Source organism: Pogoniulus pusillus, chromosome 23 (assembly GCF_015220805.1).
Source record: "Pogoniulus pusillus isolate bPogPus1 chromosome 23, bPogPus1.pri, whole genome shotgun sequence".
Lineage (NCBI taxonomy): Eukaryota > Metazoa > Chordata > Aves > Piciformes > Lybiidae > Pogoniulus > Pogoniulus pusillus.
Genome location: NC_087286.1, coordinates 7,118,417 through 7,134,294, shown reverse-complemented (window position 1 = coordinate 7,134,294; position 15,878 = coordinate 7,118,417). Strand labels below are relative to the sequence as shown.

The window sequence follows — 15,878 nt, the reverse complement described above, 5'->3', positions numbered from 1 at the left end:
CTTAAAAGGAAATGGAGAACTCCAGGGGCTCTTCAAGTCCCTCCTGCTGTGTGCCAGGAGGACAAGTATCTGTCAACTGCTTGGCCCCAAAGAGCAGCTGCAGGTCTCTTTTCCCAGCCTGGGTGGGCACACCAATGCCAAGCTGTCCTGAAGGGGATGACGTGAGATAGGGGAGGAGCATGAAACCTCCTGCCCAAGCTCAGAGCTCTCCAGTGAAGGTTTTGCTTTCATGTTTTTGAGTGCCCAGGGTTTGATTTCAAGCAGTTTGGGTGGTGGCTGCAGCCCCAAAGCTGGGGTTGACTAGGAGAAGTGCAAAAAGTACTGAAGTTTTGGGCACACCATGGCTGGAGTAGGTAGAAGCTGCTTCAAGACTGCAGGTGGAGTAGTGTTGGGCTCAAGGAGGACACTGAAGTAGCCAAACTGTCCCCCAGTGTCCCTCTGTGCTTCCCAGCAGCTGACAGACACTCATCCAGAGGTGCTGGCCTGTGGTGAGGTGGACAGAGGAAGCCAGGGTGGATGTTCCTGCAGCCACCTTGCCTGTGCTGGGGGTGTTCAGCTCTCTACAACTACCTGGAGGGAGGCTGTAGCCAGGTGGGGTTGATCTCTTCTCTCAGGCACCCAGTGACAGAACAAGAGGACACAGTCTCAGACTGCACCAGGGCAAGAAGTTGTTCCTGGCAGAAGGAGTGATTGGCATGGACTGCCTGAGGAGATGGTGGAGTTACCATCCCTGGAGGTGTTTAGAAGAAGAGTGGATGAGGCACTTGGTGCCATGGTTCAGTTGGTGTTGGGTGATAGGTTGGACTCAGTGATCTCAAGGGCAGGTTAATTCTGTGGTTCTTGGGCTGATGGCAGCAGAGGACTAAGCTCCAGAAAGCCAAGCAACGTGCTGGAGGAACTAGAAAATGATCCTTCTGAGCCAGGACCAGTGCAGGCCAGCAGGACTTTGCCCCTGGGGGGGCAGCAGCTGCTGCTGCTCTCAGGGCAGTAGCCCTCCCCCAGGCCCTGCACCTCTTGGCATGACAGCGCAGCTAGCCGTGGTGGAAGGTTGGGAAGCCCGAGGGAAGGCACATGGGGACCCCTCCCCGCTGCTCACGCTCCCCTCCCCCCTGCAGGCCTGCGGCCCTTCATCCCCGAGAAGGACAGCCAGCACTTCGAGAACTTCCTGGAGACCATCGGGGTGAAGGACGGCCGCGGCATCATCACCGACAGCTTCGGCAGGTACCGCAGGACGCTCAGCACCGCCTCCACCTCCACCACCAACGGCAACGGCGCCGCGGGCAGCTCGGACGACCAGTCGGTGCCCTCAGAGGAGGACGAGTGGGACAGGATGATCTCCCACATCAGCAACGACATCGAGGCCCTGGGGTGCAGCATGGACCGAGACTCCTCCTGAGAGGAGCTCCACAGCCGCCTGGAGATGCCCAAAAGCAGGGGGCTGGTGGAGCTGGAGCAGGACCTGGCCCTTCCTCCGTCCTCCTTAACAGCTCCAGGTCACCTCACCCCTGCTGCTCTGGATGACTCAGAGGCAGGAGCCTGACCTCCAGCCAGCCCTGCTTGGCTTTTGTTGGCTACAAGCCCAGGAGATAGGGTGGCTCCAACTCTCTGCCTGGTTTACAGTTTTGCACATGGTGTCCCTTCTGTAACTGATCTCCTCCTTCTCCTCCTCTTCCTCCCCATTTTTGAATGAAGTTTACCACAATGTGAATTATTTAAACCCATTCTTGATGTTCTTGAGAAACATTTTGGCTCCAGACCCACAGGAGAAGCTGCTGGTGCTATGGTGGTGGCCACATTGTGAGCTTAGGCTGCTGCAAACCTTGTCCCCCTCTTTGAATCTGCAGGACTCCACAAGTCCTCCCTACCACCCATCTTGGAGCTGATGGTGGTGGCTTCTGGAGGTCCCCAAGAGCCATGCTGCCCACCAGTGCCATGAGAACCTAGCCAGGACCTGCTGTGGGAGTTTCTAGTGAGTGGCATGGATGTGTTGTAGATATTTTACTTCTAAAGACTTATTTTTCTAACCCAAGCCTCTGCCAGAGGAACACTCCCAAAGGTGAGGTCCTCTTTGTGGAGGACACCCACAAGGGGACCCCAGTTCTCCTAGAGAGCCACATGTAGGAGGAAGGATGGAGCTGGAGGGATTGAACCCCAAAAGAAGGGATGAGCCAGCCCCAAGCAGCACCTCAGGGTCCTTCATGCTGTAATGGAAACATCCCAAGCTGGAGGTATCCAGTGTGGGTGCTGCTGAGGAGGCCAGACACTGGCTCAGCACCCTGGGGACATCCTGCTCTCTCCTGCACATTCCTCTGCTCATTGTCCCCAAAGCCTCCTCAGTGCCTTTAACCCTTCACCCCCCCCAGCAGCTCACAGCTTCACCATGACCCTTACTGGTGTCTCACTAGCACTGGCCTCTTGGCTGTTCCACTCCAGCAGCCTTCACCCCTCCATCCCCAGCCATTCCTCACTTGCCCAGGACCACATATTCCAGCCCTTGGTACGACCCTGCATGGAGCCACCATCCCACCTGGGGTGGTCCCAGGCACCTCAAATCCTCCTTCACCTTGATTTGAGGGGTGAAGTCACACCAGAGGTGGGTGAGCAGCTCCCTGAGGACTCACCTGAGAGTGGAGACAACCCTTCCAACTTTGAGGATGATAAACTCCAAAGCAGGAGATGGGGAGGTCTGAGTGGGTCTGCAAACCCATGGAGGAGAGGGTTTGGCCAGGACATCGCTATCCTGGAGAACATCACCTGGAAGAAAGCTGAGATAGAGAACCTCAAGGTTTGCTTCTGCCATGAGTTTTTCCACCATCTGCCAAGGGAAGATGGAGGTTTCAGCTCTATTCCTTCTGTCTCCAGGAACTGGGGACCAAGATTATTCTTCCCCTTAAGCCTCAGAGGCCCCAATGTGGTGTGGAGTTGGGACTGCTTGGGAGCTGGGGGTGGTTTTTAGTGCCTTTTGATGATTTGGAGATGAAGAACCAAAATTGCACCTGGCTGTTGGAGCTGAAGACTTCAGGAAGACACAGCTGTCCCTGTTTTGGGATGATTGTACATGGAGAGCTGGAAACCTGGAGCCAGGACAGCACCTGGTGGGATTGAGTTTCTGTTGCTTCAGCCAGAAACAGAACTTCGCTCTGGAAAGAAGCTGATGGAGTAGCAAAGATGGCAGCAGCTGAGGAGGTTCCATTCCACCTCCATATTCTCAGCACCAGGGGACATGGGGCAGGGTGGCCTTGGTGGCCCTGGGGAGGTTCTGGCTGTTGGCGCGTTCTGTACCGAGTCTTTGTTACAGGGAAATATAATCCTGCAGCCCACCCTGCCTGGTCTCCTTCTCCAGCCCTTGCTCACCTCTCCTGAGCCTTCCCCAAAGCCCCTCTCAGTTCACCACCTCTAAAGTCAGCCGTGGTGGAGGCAAAGCCTTCATGATATCCACTGGATTTGGGAGCAGCCAGCAGCGTGTTATCCCCAGCAGCACCAAGCTGAGGTCATCTGCGGCTCTGTGTCCCACTGTGGTGGCATCTCCACCACAGCCCCAACTACTGGCAGCCTCCAGGGGCAGAACCCCACTGAGACAGTCAGAGATGGGGTTTGGGTAGAAAAGCCCCTGAGGAGCATCATGTCCAGCCGTCCTCTAACTGCCAAGGCAGGAGCTAAACCATGGCCCTCAGCACCACATCTCATAGAAACAGTCAGGGTTGGAAGGGACCACAAGGATCATCTAGCTCCAACCCCCCTGCCATGGGCAGGGACATCCTAACCTAGATCAGGCTGCCCACAGCCTCATCCAGCCTGGCCTTAAACACCTCCAGGGATGGAGATTCAGCTACCTGCCTCGGCAGCCTGGGCCAGTACTTGAGAACCCTTTCAGGGTGGAAGTCTCTTCCCATGTCCAACCTAAACCTCCCCTGGGGCAACTTGTAATTTCCTCCTGTCTTGTCACTTGTTCCTTGGGAAAAGAGACTAACCCTAGTGGCTCCAACCTGCTTTCAGGGAGTTGCAGAGAGACAGAAGGTCTCCCCTCAGCTTCCTTCTCTCCAGCTGTCCAGGCTCAACAGCCCCAGGTCCTTCAGCAGCTCCCCACCAGCCCTGTTCTCCAGACCCTTCAGCAGCTTTGTTACCCTCCTCTGGCCCTGCTCCAGCCCCTCAGTGTCCTTGGAGAGAGGGGCCCAAACATGAGCCCAGGATTTGAGGTGTGGTCTCCTGCTGGCCACACCATTGCTGATCCAAGCCAGGATGCTGGTGGCCTTCTTGGCCACCTGGGCACACCCTGGCTCATCTCCAGCTGCTGTCACACCCCCCACATCTCCCTCCCCATCCTTTTCCACCAGGCAGTTTCCAGCCACTGCCCCCAGCCTGGAGCCTTCATGGGGTTGATATGACCCAAAGGCAGGACCAGCCCCTTGGGCTGGTTGAATCTCATCCCATTGGCATCACCCATTGCTCTAGCCTGTTCAGATCCTTCTGTAGACCCCTCCTGACCCTCCAACAGACCCCCACTGCCACTCAACTTGGTGTCATCTGCAAGCTGAGGGAGACCTCAGCCCTGGGGAGCAGCACTAGTGCCCAGCCACCAACTGCAGTCCTTTCACTCCCCACCACTCTTCAGGCCCAGCCACTTAAGCAGTTCTTCACCCAGTGCAGCCTCCACCCACCCCTCCCAGCCACATGGGGCTGGTGGCAGCCATGGAGCAAGTCCAGCCCCCCCCCCGGAATGAGCATCGTGGGCCGGGAGGTGCCATCCAAGTGATACATGAGGCCATTTATTGAGCGCTACAGATGCGGAGGAGGAACCTGGAGGGGTCAGGAGAGGAGGCTGAGGTGAGGGCAGGAACTGTGCATCTATACAGGGGGGGGACCGGGACACCCCCGGCTGCTACATGGTCAGCTCCTGCGGGAGAAGAGCAGAAGGTCAGAGACCATCCCACGGGGTGGGGGGTAGGGGGCGAGGGCTGCCCTGCCAGTCCGTGCTGGGGGGCAGCCCGGGCCGGGGGCCCCTGGCTCACCATGATGGCGTTGACGATGTCGTTGTTGTTGTGCCTCAGCGCCCGCACGGCCTTGGGGCGGGAGACGTTGGCCTGGGCCATCACCAGCTCGATGTCCCGCACCTCCAGCCCCGTCTCGTCCACCTGCCGCGGGGCACAGGACGCCCTCGGTCAGCCCCGCTCCTCCCCACGCCGTGCTGGCCCCACGCACACGGCGCCAGGGGCTTGCACTCACCTCCTCCTCTTCCTCACTCTCCTCCTTGATGGTGAGGGTGGGGGCAGCCTCCGTGATCAAGGGGGAGTGCTCCATGGGCACCTTGAACTTCTCTGCCGCAGCCTTGTGCACTTGCTGGGACAGGTCCTCGATCTGCAGGGGACGTCAGGGCTCACCCACCTGTCCCCACGGGAGACCCCCTCCGAGCCGACAGCTCCACAGGAGACCCCCCCCCGGAGCCGCCCCCGGGGCCGACAGCTCCACAGGAGACCCTCCCCAGAGCCGCCCCTGGGGCCTACAGCCTCACAGGAGACCCTGCCAGAGCCGCCCCCGGGGCCGATGGCCTCACAGGAGACCCTGCCAGAGCCGCCCCCGGGGCCGACAGCTCCACAGGAGACCCTCCCCAGAGCCGCCCCCGGGGCCGACAGCTCCACAGGAGACCCTCCCCAGAGCCGCCCCAGGGGCCGACAGCTCCACAGGAGACCCTCCCCAGAGCCGCCCCAGGGGCCGACAGCCCCACAGGAGACCCTCCCGGAGCCGCCCCCGGGGCCGACAGCCCCTCAGGAGACCCTCCCCAGGGGCCGACAGCTCCACAGGAGACCCTCCCAGAGCCGCCCCCGGGGCCGACAGCTCCACAGGAGACCCTCCCCAGGGGCCGACAGCTCCACAGGAGACCCTCCCCAGGGGCCGCCCCCGGGGCCGACAGCTCCACAGGAGACCCTCCCCAGGGGCCGACAGCTCCACAGGAGACCCTCCCCAGGGGCCGCCCCCGGGGCCGACAGCTCCACAGGAGACCCTCCCCAGGGGCCGCCCCCGGGGCCTACAGCTCCACAGGAGACCCTCCCCAGAGCCGCCCCCGGGGCCGACAGCTCCACAGGAGACCCCCCCCCGGAGCCGCCCCAGGGTCCCCCTGCCCCACCTTGGCTTCCCCGAAGACGATGTAGATGTCGGAGGCAGGGCTCTTGAAGACGTCGGGCTTGGTGATGACGAAGAGGATGTTCTTGGACTTGCGGATGGTGATGCGAGTGACGCCGTGGATCTGCCGCAGCCCCAGCTTGGACATGGCCTGGGGACACATCCCCCTCACCTCCTGTGCCACGGCCCCCCCAGCGGGCCAGCCCTGCGCCTCCCAGCCCCGCCCGGGGACCCTCGGCTCCACCCTGAGCCTTCCGTCTCCATCGGGACCCACCACAACACCCCCTGGGGACCCCCAAGCCCACCTGAAGGTCTCCAGGCTTGTGAGAGACCTGCCAACCTCACGGTGGGGACCTCAGCTCCGTGGGAGACTTCCCAACCCGGCCCGGGGACTCTCAGGCTCACGGAGGGTCTCCCAGCCCCCCCGCAGACCCTCCAACCCCTTGAGGAACCTCCCAGCCCCCCCCAGAGGTCCTCTGGCCCCTCGAGGGACCTTCCCAATCCCCACCTGAGGATTCCCAGCTCCGCAGAAGACCTTTCAAGCCCCGTGCTGGCCCTTAGCCCCATGGCAGACCTCCCAGCCCCCTTGAGACAGGACCCCAGCCCCCACCTCTGCCCACGCTGGTCCCCCCCTACCTTCCTGGCCTTCTTCTCGCTGCGGCTCTGCTTGGCCTTGCTGACAGTCTCCTCCCCGGTGCCCAGCGAGTGGGTGAGCTGCGCCTGCCAGAGACCCACGGGTGAGAGCAGCTCCAACCGCACCCCCCAGTGGGGAGCTGTTCCCCAAAACTCCCCCTGGAAGTCTCTCCAGAAGCCTCCTCACCTGGCTCTGGGCTGCAGGCGGCTCCGAGCCTTCAGGTTCCTCCAGCTCCGGGATGGACTCATCGTTGCTCTCCGACTCGTTGCAGGACCCTGTGGCCAAGCAGAGAGGTGGGATGGAGCCAGCACCCTTCTGACCACCCACCCCCCAAAAAAAAAAATCCAAGGCCGACCCCCCCTCACCCCTCCCCGGGACCCCCCTCTCTCTCTCCTCACCTTTGTGGTTGGGCTGGCAGCGGTGTGTGGCTGGGGGCTGCTTGTCCTGGTGCAGATGCTGGATCTGGGGGCAGGGGTCTGCAGCATCCCCCTCGCTGGAGGAGCTGGATTCGGACTGCAGGGACCCGCGGGGGGGTGCCCGGCCCCCGGCGCTGCCCGGTGCCGCCTGCCGCCCGCGGGCATCCTTCTCCTGCCGTGGAGAGGGCTGGGGGGCTGCGGGGAGCGAAGGGGCTGAGCTGGTGGTGCCCTCCAAAAGTCCACCTTCCCACCTGCTCCTCCCCATCGCCCCCACAGGGGACCCCCAGCAGCCCACCACGGGTGGTGAACACCCAGGTCCCACAGAGCCCCTCCCACGGGGGTAGTGGTCAAAGAGAAGGGGAGTTGGTGGTGACCCCAGAATCCACTTTCCATGGGGTTGAACCCATCCTGCTCATCCCCATCACCCACTTTAGGGCCTCCAGCAGCCCACCAGGGCTGGTGGGGAGTTTCTGAGGGGTTGCCTCCTACCTTCGAGGTGCTTCCTGGAGGCTGGCAGGACAGGTGGCCGCACCTCGCCGGCGGGGAGCCCTGAGGTGTCCTGAGGAGCACGGCCTGGGGCCGGGCACGGTGATGGGGACGATGGTGACGATGGCGCAGCAGCAAGAGGAGGCACTTGGCTGAGTTTCAGGGGCACGGAGCAGGGGGGCAACGAGGGGCTGGGGGGCTCAGGGTGGGTTTGGGGAGCTGCATCTTCCACCACCTCCCCAGCACCCAGAGCAGGTGGAGGGCTGGATGAAGCCCCCTCCACCACCTCCTTCTCCTCGAGGGGTGCAGGAGGCAGGACTTTGGCTTGGGTGTCCCCAGAGGGCTGAGTTGAGGGCTCCTCCCGCACCCCCCTCTCGCTTTGGGAGCTTTGTGGGGGCTCTGCCGGCACCTGCAGGGGCTTGGGGGCTTTGGGGAGGTGACGGGGGGCAGGGAGGTCCCCAAAAGAGCCCCTCAGCATGGCTGTGACCTCCCGGTGATCCTCCTGCTGCCCCCCGCCCCCCAAAAAGGCACCGGGTGGTTGGAGCAGTTCCAGGGGGGCTGGGGGCACCCCCACGTACACCTCCCGCTCTGAGGCTGTGAAGATGGACTGGGGGGACTGGGGAGTGGTGGGGGGCGAGGCAGGCAGGCAGCAATGGGGAGCGGTAGTGGCAGCATTGCCCTCATCCTCCTCCTCAGCAACAGATGAGGGCCTGGGGGGCGAGGCAGACAGGTGGCAATGGAGAGTGGTGGTGGTGGCAGCATTGCCCTCATCTTCCTCCTCCTCAGCAGCAGATGAGGACCTGGGGGGCGAGGCAGACAGGGGGTGATGGGGAGCGGTGGTGGTGGCAGCATTGCCCTCATCTTCCTCCTTCTCCTCAGCAGCAGATAGGGGCCTGGGGGGTGAGGCAGACAGGTGGCGATGAGGAGCGGTGGTAGCATCGCCCTCATCTTCCTCCTCCTCAGCAGCAGATGAGGACCTGGGGGGTGAGGCAGACAGGTGGCGATGGGGAGCGGTGGTAGCATCGCCCTCATCTTCCTCCTCCTCAGCAGCAGATGGGGGCCTGGGGGGCGCCGTGGGGCTGTCCTTGGGGGCGGTGAAGAAGCTGGAGTAAGTACGGGAATGAGAGGTCTCCAGCAGCTCCGGAGAGGACTCCTCAGAGGTGGTGGTGGCATCCCACTCCTCGATGCCTCCTGGGGGCTGTGCCAGGGTCTCCTGCACCATGGTGGGACAGGCAGGTGCTGGTGGCTCTAGGGTTTCAGTGGCCAAAGTCATCCCAGTCACCACCTCCTCCACAGACACTTCCTGGGACAAGGGGGATGGTGCCATGGTGCCATCTGGCGGGTTGGATGTCACCAGTGGTGCCAGGCTGGGCTTGGTGGCTGCAGTGTCTGGTTCATCTGGTGGGCAGGGTGCCACCAAGGGCACCAGGCTGGCGGTCACGATGTCTGGTCCATCTGGTGGGCTGGATGCCACCAGTGGAACTGGGTTGGTGGCCACAGTGTCTGGTGGGCTTGGCATCAGCAGTGGCATCAGGTCAGGGTCGGTAGCCACAGTGTCTGGTGGGCTGGGTGACACTGGTGGCATCGTGTTAGTGCCAGTGGCCACAGTGTCTGGTGGGCTGGGTGACACTGGTGGCATCAGGTCAGGGCTGGTGGCCACTGTGTCTGGTGAGCTGGGAGTCATCAATGGTATCAGGTCAGAGTTGGTGGCCACAGTGTCTGGTGAGCTGGGTAGCACTGATGGCATCAGGTCAGGGCTGGTGGCCACGGTGTCTGGTGAGCTGGGTAGCACTGATGGCATCAGGTCAGGGCTGGTGGCCACAGTGTCTGGTGAGCTGGGTAGCACTGATGGCATCAGGTCAGGGCTGGTGGCCACGGTGTCTGGTGAGCTGGGTACCACTGATGGCATCAGGTCAGGGCTGGTGGCCACAGTGTCTGGTGAGCTGGGTACCACTGATGGCATCAGGTCTGGGCCGGTAGCCACAGTGTCTGGTGAGCTGGGTGCTACTGATGGCATCAGGTCAGGGCTGGTAGCCACAGTGTCAAACTTGTCCAATGGGCTGGGTGGCTCCAATGCATCCAAGCTGGTAGCTGGGCTGTCTGGTGGGCTGGGTGTCTCTGATGGCATCAGGTTGGTGGCCACAGTGTCCAGCGAGTCGAGTGTCATCAGTGGTGCTAGGTTCATGGCTGTGGCATCCACCTCATCCAGCAAACTAGGTGTCACTGATGGCATCAGATTGGTGGCCACAATGTTCATCTCCTCTGGCAAGATAGGCATCACTGGTGGCATCAGGTTGGTGGCCACAGTGTCTGGAGAGCTGGGTGTCACCAGGTTGGTGGCCATGGTGTCTGGAGAGCTGGGTGTCCCCAGGTTGGGATTGGTGGCCACAGGGTCTGGCTCATCTGGCAGGCTGGGTGTCAGCAATGGCACCATGTTTGGGGCTGCGGTGTCCACCTCATCCAGCAGGCTTGGTGTCACTGGTGGTACCAGGTTGATGGCCACAGTGTCTGTCTCATTTGGCAGGCTGGGTGTCACCTGTGGCAGTTGGCCAGTGGCTGCAGTGTCCAGCTCATCTGGTGGATTGGGCAACACAGCTGGCACCAGGGAGGTGGCCACAGTGCCCTGCTCATCATGGCCGTCAGAGGCTGCCTGTTTGCTGTTCTCCACTCTCACTGTGCCAGGCTCGAGGTCACCATCATCACTGCCAGGGCCACCCTGGTGCTCCCCATTGGCTGGTGCCACATTATCCCCTTGGAGCCCATCAGTCTGTGGGTCCCTGGCCTCCCCGGAGCAGAGGCTGGGGGGCTGCAGGACACTGCTGCTCACCACCAGCTCCACGCTGGGACCTTCTCCTGCTGCTGCAGCCCTGGAATCATCCTTCAGTACCAGCTCCTCCTCAGCTCCTGGCATCTCCGCTGGCTCCTGCGGGACATCAGCCTCCAGCGTTGAGACCTCCTCCAGCTCCGAGGAGGAAGAGGTGGAGGTGAGGAAGGTTTCCCCATCCGGCTCCACACCAGCTGCTCCAGAAGGCGCTGGAGGCGTCTCGCTGCCCTCCTGCTCCAGCTGCTCAGCACCGAGGTCCCCCGCGGTGGTCCCCTGGCCGTGCTGGTGCCGCGGGGACCCTTCCTGGGGGCCGGAGCCAGCTGGGGCCACTCCGGCATGAAGGTGGAGCTCGATGCCACCACCCGCAGCGGTGTGGGCGCTGGGGAGCCCGGCGGTGGCCCCGGCCTCGGTGCCCGCGGCGTGGCGCTCGGTGCCGTAGAGCCGCTCGTCCTCCTCGCCGTCGTAGGCGGCAGAGTCGGAGGAGGCGGAGGTGTCATCGTGGAAGGCGAAGGATTCGTCCACCCCCTCTGTGATGGAGGTCTCCGAAAGCGAGCGGAGGAAGGAAGCTGAGGTGCTGCCACCTTCTTCTTCTTCTTCCTCCTCCTCCTCATCATCCTCCTCTTCACCAGAGAGGGGCAGAGCGGCCGTGCCGGGGGGCAGCGGGGTGATCTCCACGGCCTCCGCCTGGAAGAGGAGGCTGCCACAGAACGGGAGCAGCGCCGCCGGGATCAGACCTGCACCGGGCAGCTCCTCCACTCCCGATACCTCCCACTCCTCCTCTTCCTCTGGCGTCTGTGCATCATCATCATCATCATCCTCCTCATCCTCCAGCGGGGTGAAGGGTCCATCCTCCTCCTCGAGAGACGGCGAGGTGAAGATAGGAGGCTCCTCCAAGCCGCCAGGTAACGCCATCATGGTTTCGACTTCCACCAAACCTTCGGCTTCGGCCACCAGGTTGGGGGAGCAGGACGGGGAGGTGCTGGCAGTGCCCGAGGACCCCCAGCTGCCCCCTTCGGCCGTCATATAGGAGCCCGAGGGGGAGGTCGGAGGCGAGCCGAGCCCTTCGCTCTCCCCATCTGTCTGATCCTCACCTTGGGGAGCTACCAGACCCCTGCAGCCTCCCCCTAACCGAACCGGGGTGGAGGGGGCTGTGAAGAAAAGGTCGGGGTCCAAGCTGGAAGCTGAGGGTTTCCCCGCGGTGGGGGTCTCAGCTGCTGAGTGGCTTGTGGGGTCTTTGGTGGGAGCAGGGAAGGGACAAGGCACAGCGGGACCCCCCCGGGGTTCAGGGTGGGGGGCAGGGGACTGAGTCTCCTCTCCCATCACGATGCGGGTGTCCAGGGGGTCTGTTTTCTGAGGAGGAGGAGGAGGGGGAGGTGGTGGTCTGCAGGTTTCAGTTGGGGGGGCAGCAGTAGGGGGGCTGGGGTCACAGCTGGCCCCCTCGGGTTGTGGCCGAGCTTCCTCCTTGGCTGGCATCGGTGGGGGGGCTGTGGAAAGAAGGGAGACCACCGCCCCTAATTAGTGCATTGGAGACCCCCTCAAGGGTCACCTTGTGGTGGAGGGGGGGAACCAGGTTGATGGCACCCCTATAGTGTCACTTAACCTTGCGGTGACCCCCACCCAAAGCACCCAGAGGATGCTTTGCACCCTTTGGGTGGGGGTCATCGCAAGGTTAAGTGACCTTGGGCGGAGGGGGGTGGGGGGGCACCACAGATCACCCCCTCCCCAGTGGCACAAAGATGCAGCTGAATTAAGTGGAGGACACACACACACAAATCCAGGTGTCCCCAAGCCAAGGGGAGCCCTCCATGGTGGAGGGACAACACGAACAAAGCGCCCCCCCCCCCCCCCCCCCCACCGCGGGGATGTCTCTGATATGGGGAGTATGGAGCGGGGAAGGGGAAGAGGAAGTCAAAAGACTTCCAACTCCCACCCCGAGGGGTCTGGGGGGTTCAAAGATGCAGCTGAATAAAGGGGAGCACACAGACACAACACAAACCCAAGTGTCCCCGAGAAAAGGGGACCCCTTTATGGGAGGGGGACACATGAAACCCTCTCCCTCCCCAAAAAAAACAGGACCTCAAGCTCCCCCCACACCATCACCCCTTTAAGGGCACTGTGCCCACCGAGGCTGGGAGTCCTCAGACCCCCATTTATCTACTGAAAAAGGGAGCTCAGCCCCTTCCCCGCTTCAGCAGTACCCCAAAACCTCACCTGCCTTTATGTGTGTGCCCCCCACCAATTACCTGGGCCCCCCAGGGACCGGTCCATGGGGTAGAAGCAACTGGAACCAACCAAGACCCAGTTCCAGCATCAAACTCAGCAGAGCTCCATTGGCCCCCCCCCGGAGGGGTTTTATAGGGGATGGGGGTGGGCAGGGCCGCAGGGGTTGCTGGGAAAGGGGGGGAGGGGCCTCACCTGGCTGTTTGCAGGTGTGGGTATAAAGACGGGGGGGGGGGGGGGGCAGGGGGGGTTGGATTCTGACCCCTCCCTCTGAAAGGGTCTGGGATGGTTTATTGCTGCTACCTGGGGCTCTTCAAAGGAGTCATTTGGAGGGCCCCCCCCAGGTGCCATGTTGGGGATGTTTGGGGGGGGGGGGAGGTATGGTATGGTTCTGCCCCACATGGGGGTCTTGGGAGAGTGTTTGGATCCCCTTAACTCTGCCCTTCCTCCCTGCTGGGACTCCCGAAGACAGCCGGGGGTGTTTTGAGGGTCCTGCAGCTCCCCGCGGCTCTACAAAGCCCCTGTTCCCCCTCCCTTCGCCGTCCTAGGGTGGGGGGGAACAAGGCGTGACACCCCCCCCACCGCATTGCAGAAACCAGACCCGCAGCCCCTCTTTCGGAGTGACCTATCGCACCCCCAGACCCAGCTGTGGGGGAACACTGAGGCACGTTGTGGGTGGGTGACACCGGGGACAGCCCCACGGACACAGCCTGGCTGTCCCCAGCCCCTCCCTCACCCCTTCTCCCGGGGAGGTGGTGGTGACATCAGCACAGGGTGACCTTGGGGTCCGTGCCTCAGTTTCCCCACTCGGGGGGGTGGTGTCTGAGGACGGGAATGGGGGGAACTCAGCGACCCAATGGCGCCGACCCCTCCCCCCCGCGCCTGCTGGGACTGGGGGGGGGCTGACACAAGACACGGGACACAGCCCGAGGCTGGGGGCGGGGGGGGGTGTGTGGGGGTTCCTCGGCAGGGGGAAGGGTCGAGCGTCCCCAGAGTCACCTGCCTCGCCCTGGGGCCGAGCCAATGTCCTCCATCCCACTCCCGAATCCCTGCATCCCACATCTCTCCGTCCCTCCGACCTCCATCCTCCATCCCTTCATCCCAGATCCACCCCACATTTCTCCGTCCCCTGTCCTCCCTTTGCCCTCCATCCTCACCTCTCCATCTCCCATCCTCCATCCCAGATCCTTCCATCCCCCACCCCTTATCCTTCTGTCCCACATTTCTCCACCCCACATCTCTGTATCCCTCCACCCCACTTTTCTCTACCCTGCATCCCTGTATCCCTCCATCCCAAATCTCTGTCCTCCATCCTTTATCCCCTTTTCTCCCTCCCATATCCCTGCACCCCACATTTCTCCATCCCCCATCCCTCCATTCTCTATCCTCTTCTCCATCTCTTATCTGTCCCACATTTCTCCATCCTTCTGCTCCATATCCCTGCATCCCACATTTCTACACCCTCCCTCTCCTACCCCTCTATTCTCCATCTCTTATCCCCCCATTCCACATTTTCCACCTCAAATCCCACATTTCCCCATCCCCCATCCCATATCCCTGCATCCCCTAAGCAAATCCTACATTTTCCCATCCCCCTCGCTCCGGTCCCCCACATTTCTCCACCCTGTGTCGCTCCATCCTATGTCGCTCCATCCCATATCCCACAATTTTCCATCCCCCATCCCTAGCCCCACATTTCTCCATCACCCCACCCCGTATCCCTGCATCCCTCCCCTCTCGCCCCAAATCTCACCTTTTCGCACCCTTCCTGCCCCGCATCCCTGCATCTCCCCCTCCCCACATCCCACACTCCCCCCTTGCCCCCCTCTCCGCCTCACCTGCCTCCTTTCCCTCCGGCATTCCCGGCTGCTGCTCCGCGCCGCCCCCCCCGTGGCTCCGCAGCGCGGATTCCCCGGACATGGCCGCGGCTTGGGGCGGGGGGTCCGGGGCGGGGGGGGGTCCCCGCTGCCAGCCCCCGGCCCCTGCGCCTCGGGCTGGGCGCGGGCGGCTGCGCCGGGAGCCGCGGAGCAGAGGCTGGGCTGGGCGAGGGCGGGGGCAGCGCCGCTGATGTCAGCGCGGGGGTGGGGGGGTGGGGGGGGTGTAGTTTTTTGTTGCTTTTTGGCTGCTTTTGTTGGGTTCTTCCCTGGTTATTAGTATCCCTCCCCCCCCCTCCATCCCATCAATTCTGCCTCAGTTTTATTCCCGAGGCTTTTGCTTCCCGCGGCCCTTTCCCTGCTTCTTTTGTCCTGGTTCTTTCATTCTCCTCCGCATTTTGGTCCTCTTCCTTTTCCCGATTTCCCTTCCCCCCCTCCCCGTTTCTCTTTTCTGATCATTTTTCTTTCTGATTATTTCATTCCTCTCCTTTCTTTTTTCCCCCTTATTCCCTTTTCCTGATTCTCTTTTTCCTGGTGTTTTGTTGGTTTTTGGTGGTGGTTTCCCTCCCTTCCACACCCCCCCCCCCCCCATTATTTTATTCCTCTTCCCCCCCTGCCTTGATTATTTTTCCATTGATTATTGTCCCTGTTTCTATTTTCCTTATTATTTTGTCTCCTTATGTATTTTTTCCCCTCCTGATTCTTTCCCCCCTGATTTTCTCCTGTTTATTTTATCCTGATCAATTTTTTTCTTGGATTCTTTTCCTGATTCCTTTTCTGGAGCCTTTTCCTCCTGATTCTTTTTGTGGATTCTTTGTCTCTGTATTCTTTTTTCCCCCTATTATTTTTCCCTATTTCCCCCACCCCACTATTTCCACCCCCGTTATTCCCCCCTCCCCTATTATTTCCCCTCCTATTTTTCCCTCCCCCTTTTTCCTCCCCTTTCCCCCCTCCTCCCCCCCTTTTCCTCCTCCCCCTTTCCCCCCTCCTTTCATCCTTTTCCTCTCTATTTTTAATCATTGCTTTGTTCCTCTTCATTCTCCTGCCTTTCCCCTCCTTCCTTACTTTGTTCCTGCCTTTTCCTCACCTTCATCACTTTGTTCCTGTTCCTTTTCCTTCCTTTCCCCCTCCATCACTTTGTTCCTCTTCATTTTCCTGCCCTTTCCTCCATCACTTTGTTCCTGTTCCTTTTCCTTCCTTTCCCCCTCCATTACTTTGTTCCTCTTCATTTTCCTGCCTTTTCCTCACCTTCATCACTTTGTTCCTGTTCCTTTTCCTTCCTTTCCCCCTCCATCACTTTGTTCCTC

At 61.4% G+C, this 15,878-nt stretch overlaps 2 protein-coding genes across 4 annotated transcripts in view; one reads left to right on the top strand and one right to left on the bottom strand.

The window, feature by feature from the left end:
- CCM2 (CCM2 scaffold protein) overlaps positions 1 to 3,320 on the top strand; it is a 28,753-nt gene extending 25,433 nt beyond the window's left edge. The window contains exon 10 of the mRNA XM_064162438.1: positions 1,116 to 3,320. Coding sequence (XP_064018508.1) covers positions 1,116 to 1,396 — 281 coding nt within the window. The 3' untranslated portion in view covers positions 1,397 to 3,320. The remainder of the gene's footprint in view (positions 1 to 1,115) is intronic.
- A 1,419-nt stretch (positions 3,321 to 4,739) lies between these two features.
- On the bottom strand, positions 4,740 to 14,704 carry NACAD (NAC alpha domain containing). Of its 3 annotated transcripts, none has more exons than XM_064162434.1 (9): positions 14,536 to 14,704; positions 7,657 to 11,961; positions 7,150 to 7,362; positions 6,938 to 7,026; positions 6,754 to 6,837; positions 6,122 to 6,268; positions 5,224 to 5,355; positions 5,010 to 5,132; positions 4,740 to 4,894 (listed from the first exon to the last, which is right to left on the bottom strand). In XM_064162434.1, exons 1-9 carry the CDS (start codon positions 14,615 to 14,617, stop codon positions 4,880 to 4,882), a joined length of 5,190 nt encoding a protein of 1,729 aa, XP_064018504.1. In that variant the 5' UTR covers positions 14,618 to 14,704; the 3' UTR covers positions 4,740 to 4,879. The 3 variants fall into 3 exon arrangements, with proteins under 3 accessions (XP_064018504.1, XP_064018505.1, XP_064018507.1); XM_064162435.1 differs by lacking the exon at positions 14,536 to 14,704 and adding an exon at positions 12,721 to 12,817; XM_064162437.1 differs by lacking the exon at positions 7,150 to 7,362.
- Positions 14,705 to 15,878: the final 1,174 nt, after the last annotated feature.

What these genes read in the sequence shown, in the direction of transcription:
- NACAD (XM_064162434.1), bottom strand. Translation starts at nt 14,617, where the DNA reads ATGTCCGGGGAATCCGCGCTGCGGAGCCACGGGGGGGGCGGCGCGGAG. An exon ending in CGCCTGCAGCCCAGAGCCAG is followed by an intron (nt 6,838 to 6,937) that starts GTGAGGAGGCTT and finishes GGTCTCTGGCAG; the next exon opens with GCGCAGCTCACCCACTCGCT. An exon ending in TCGTCTTCGGGGAAGCCAAG is followed by an intron (nt 5,356 to 6,121) that starts GTGGGGCAGGGG and finishes CGTCCCCTGCAG; the next exon opens with ATCGAGGACCTGTCCCAGCA.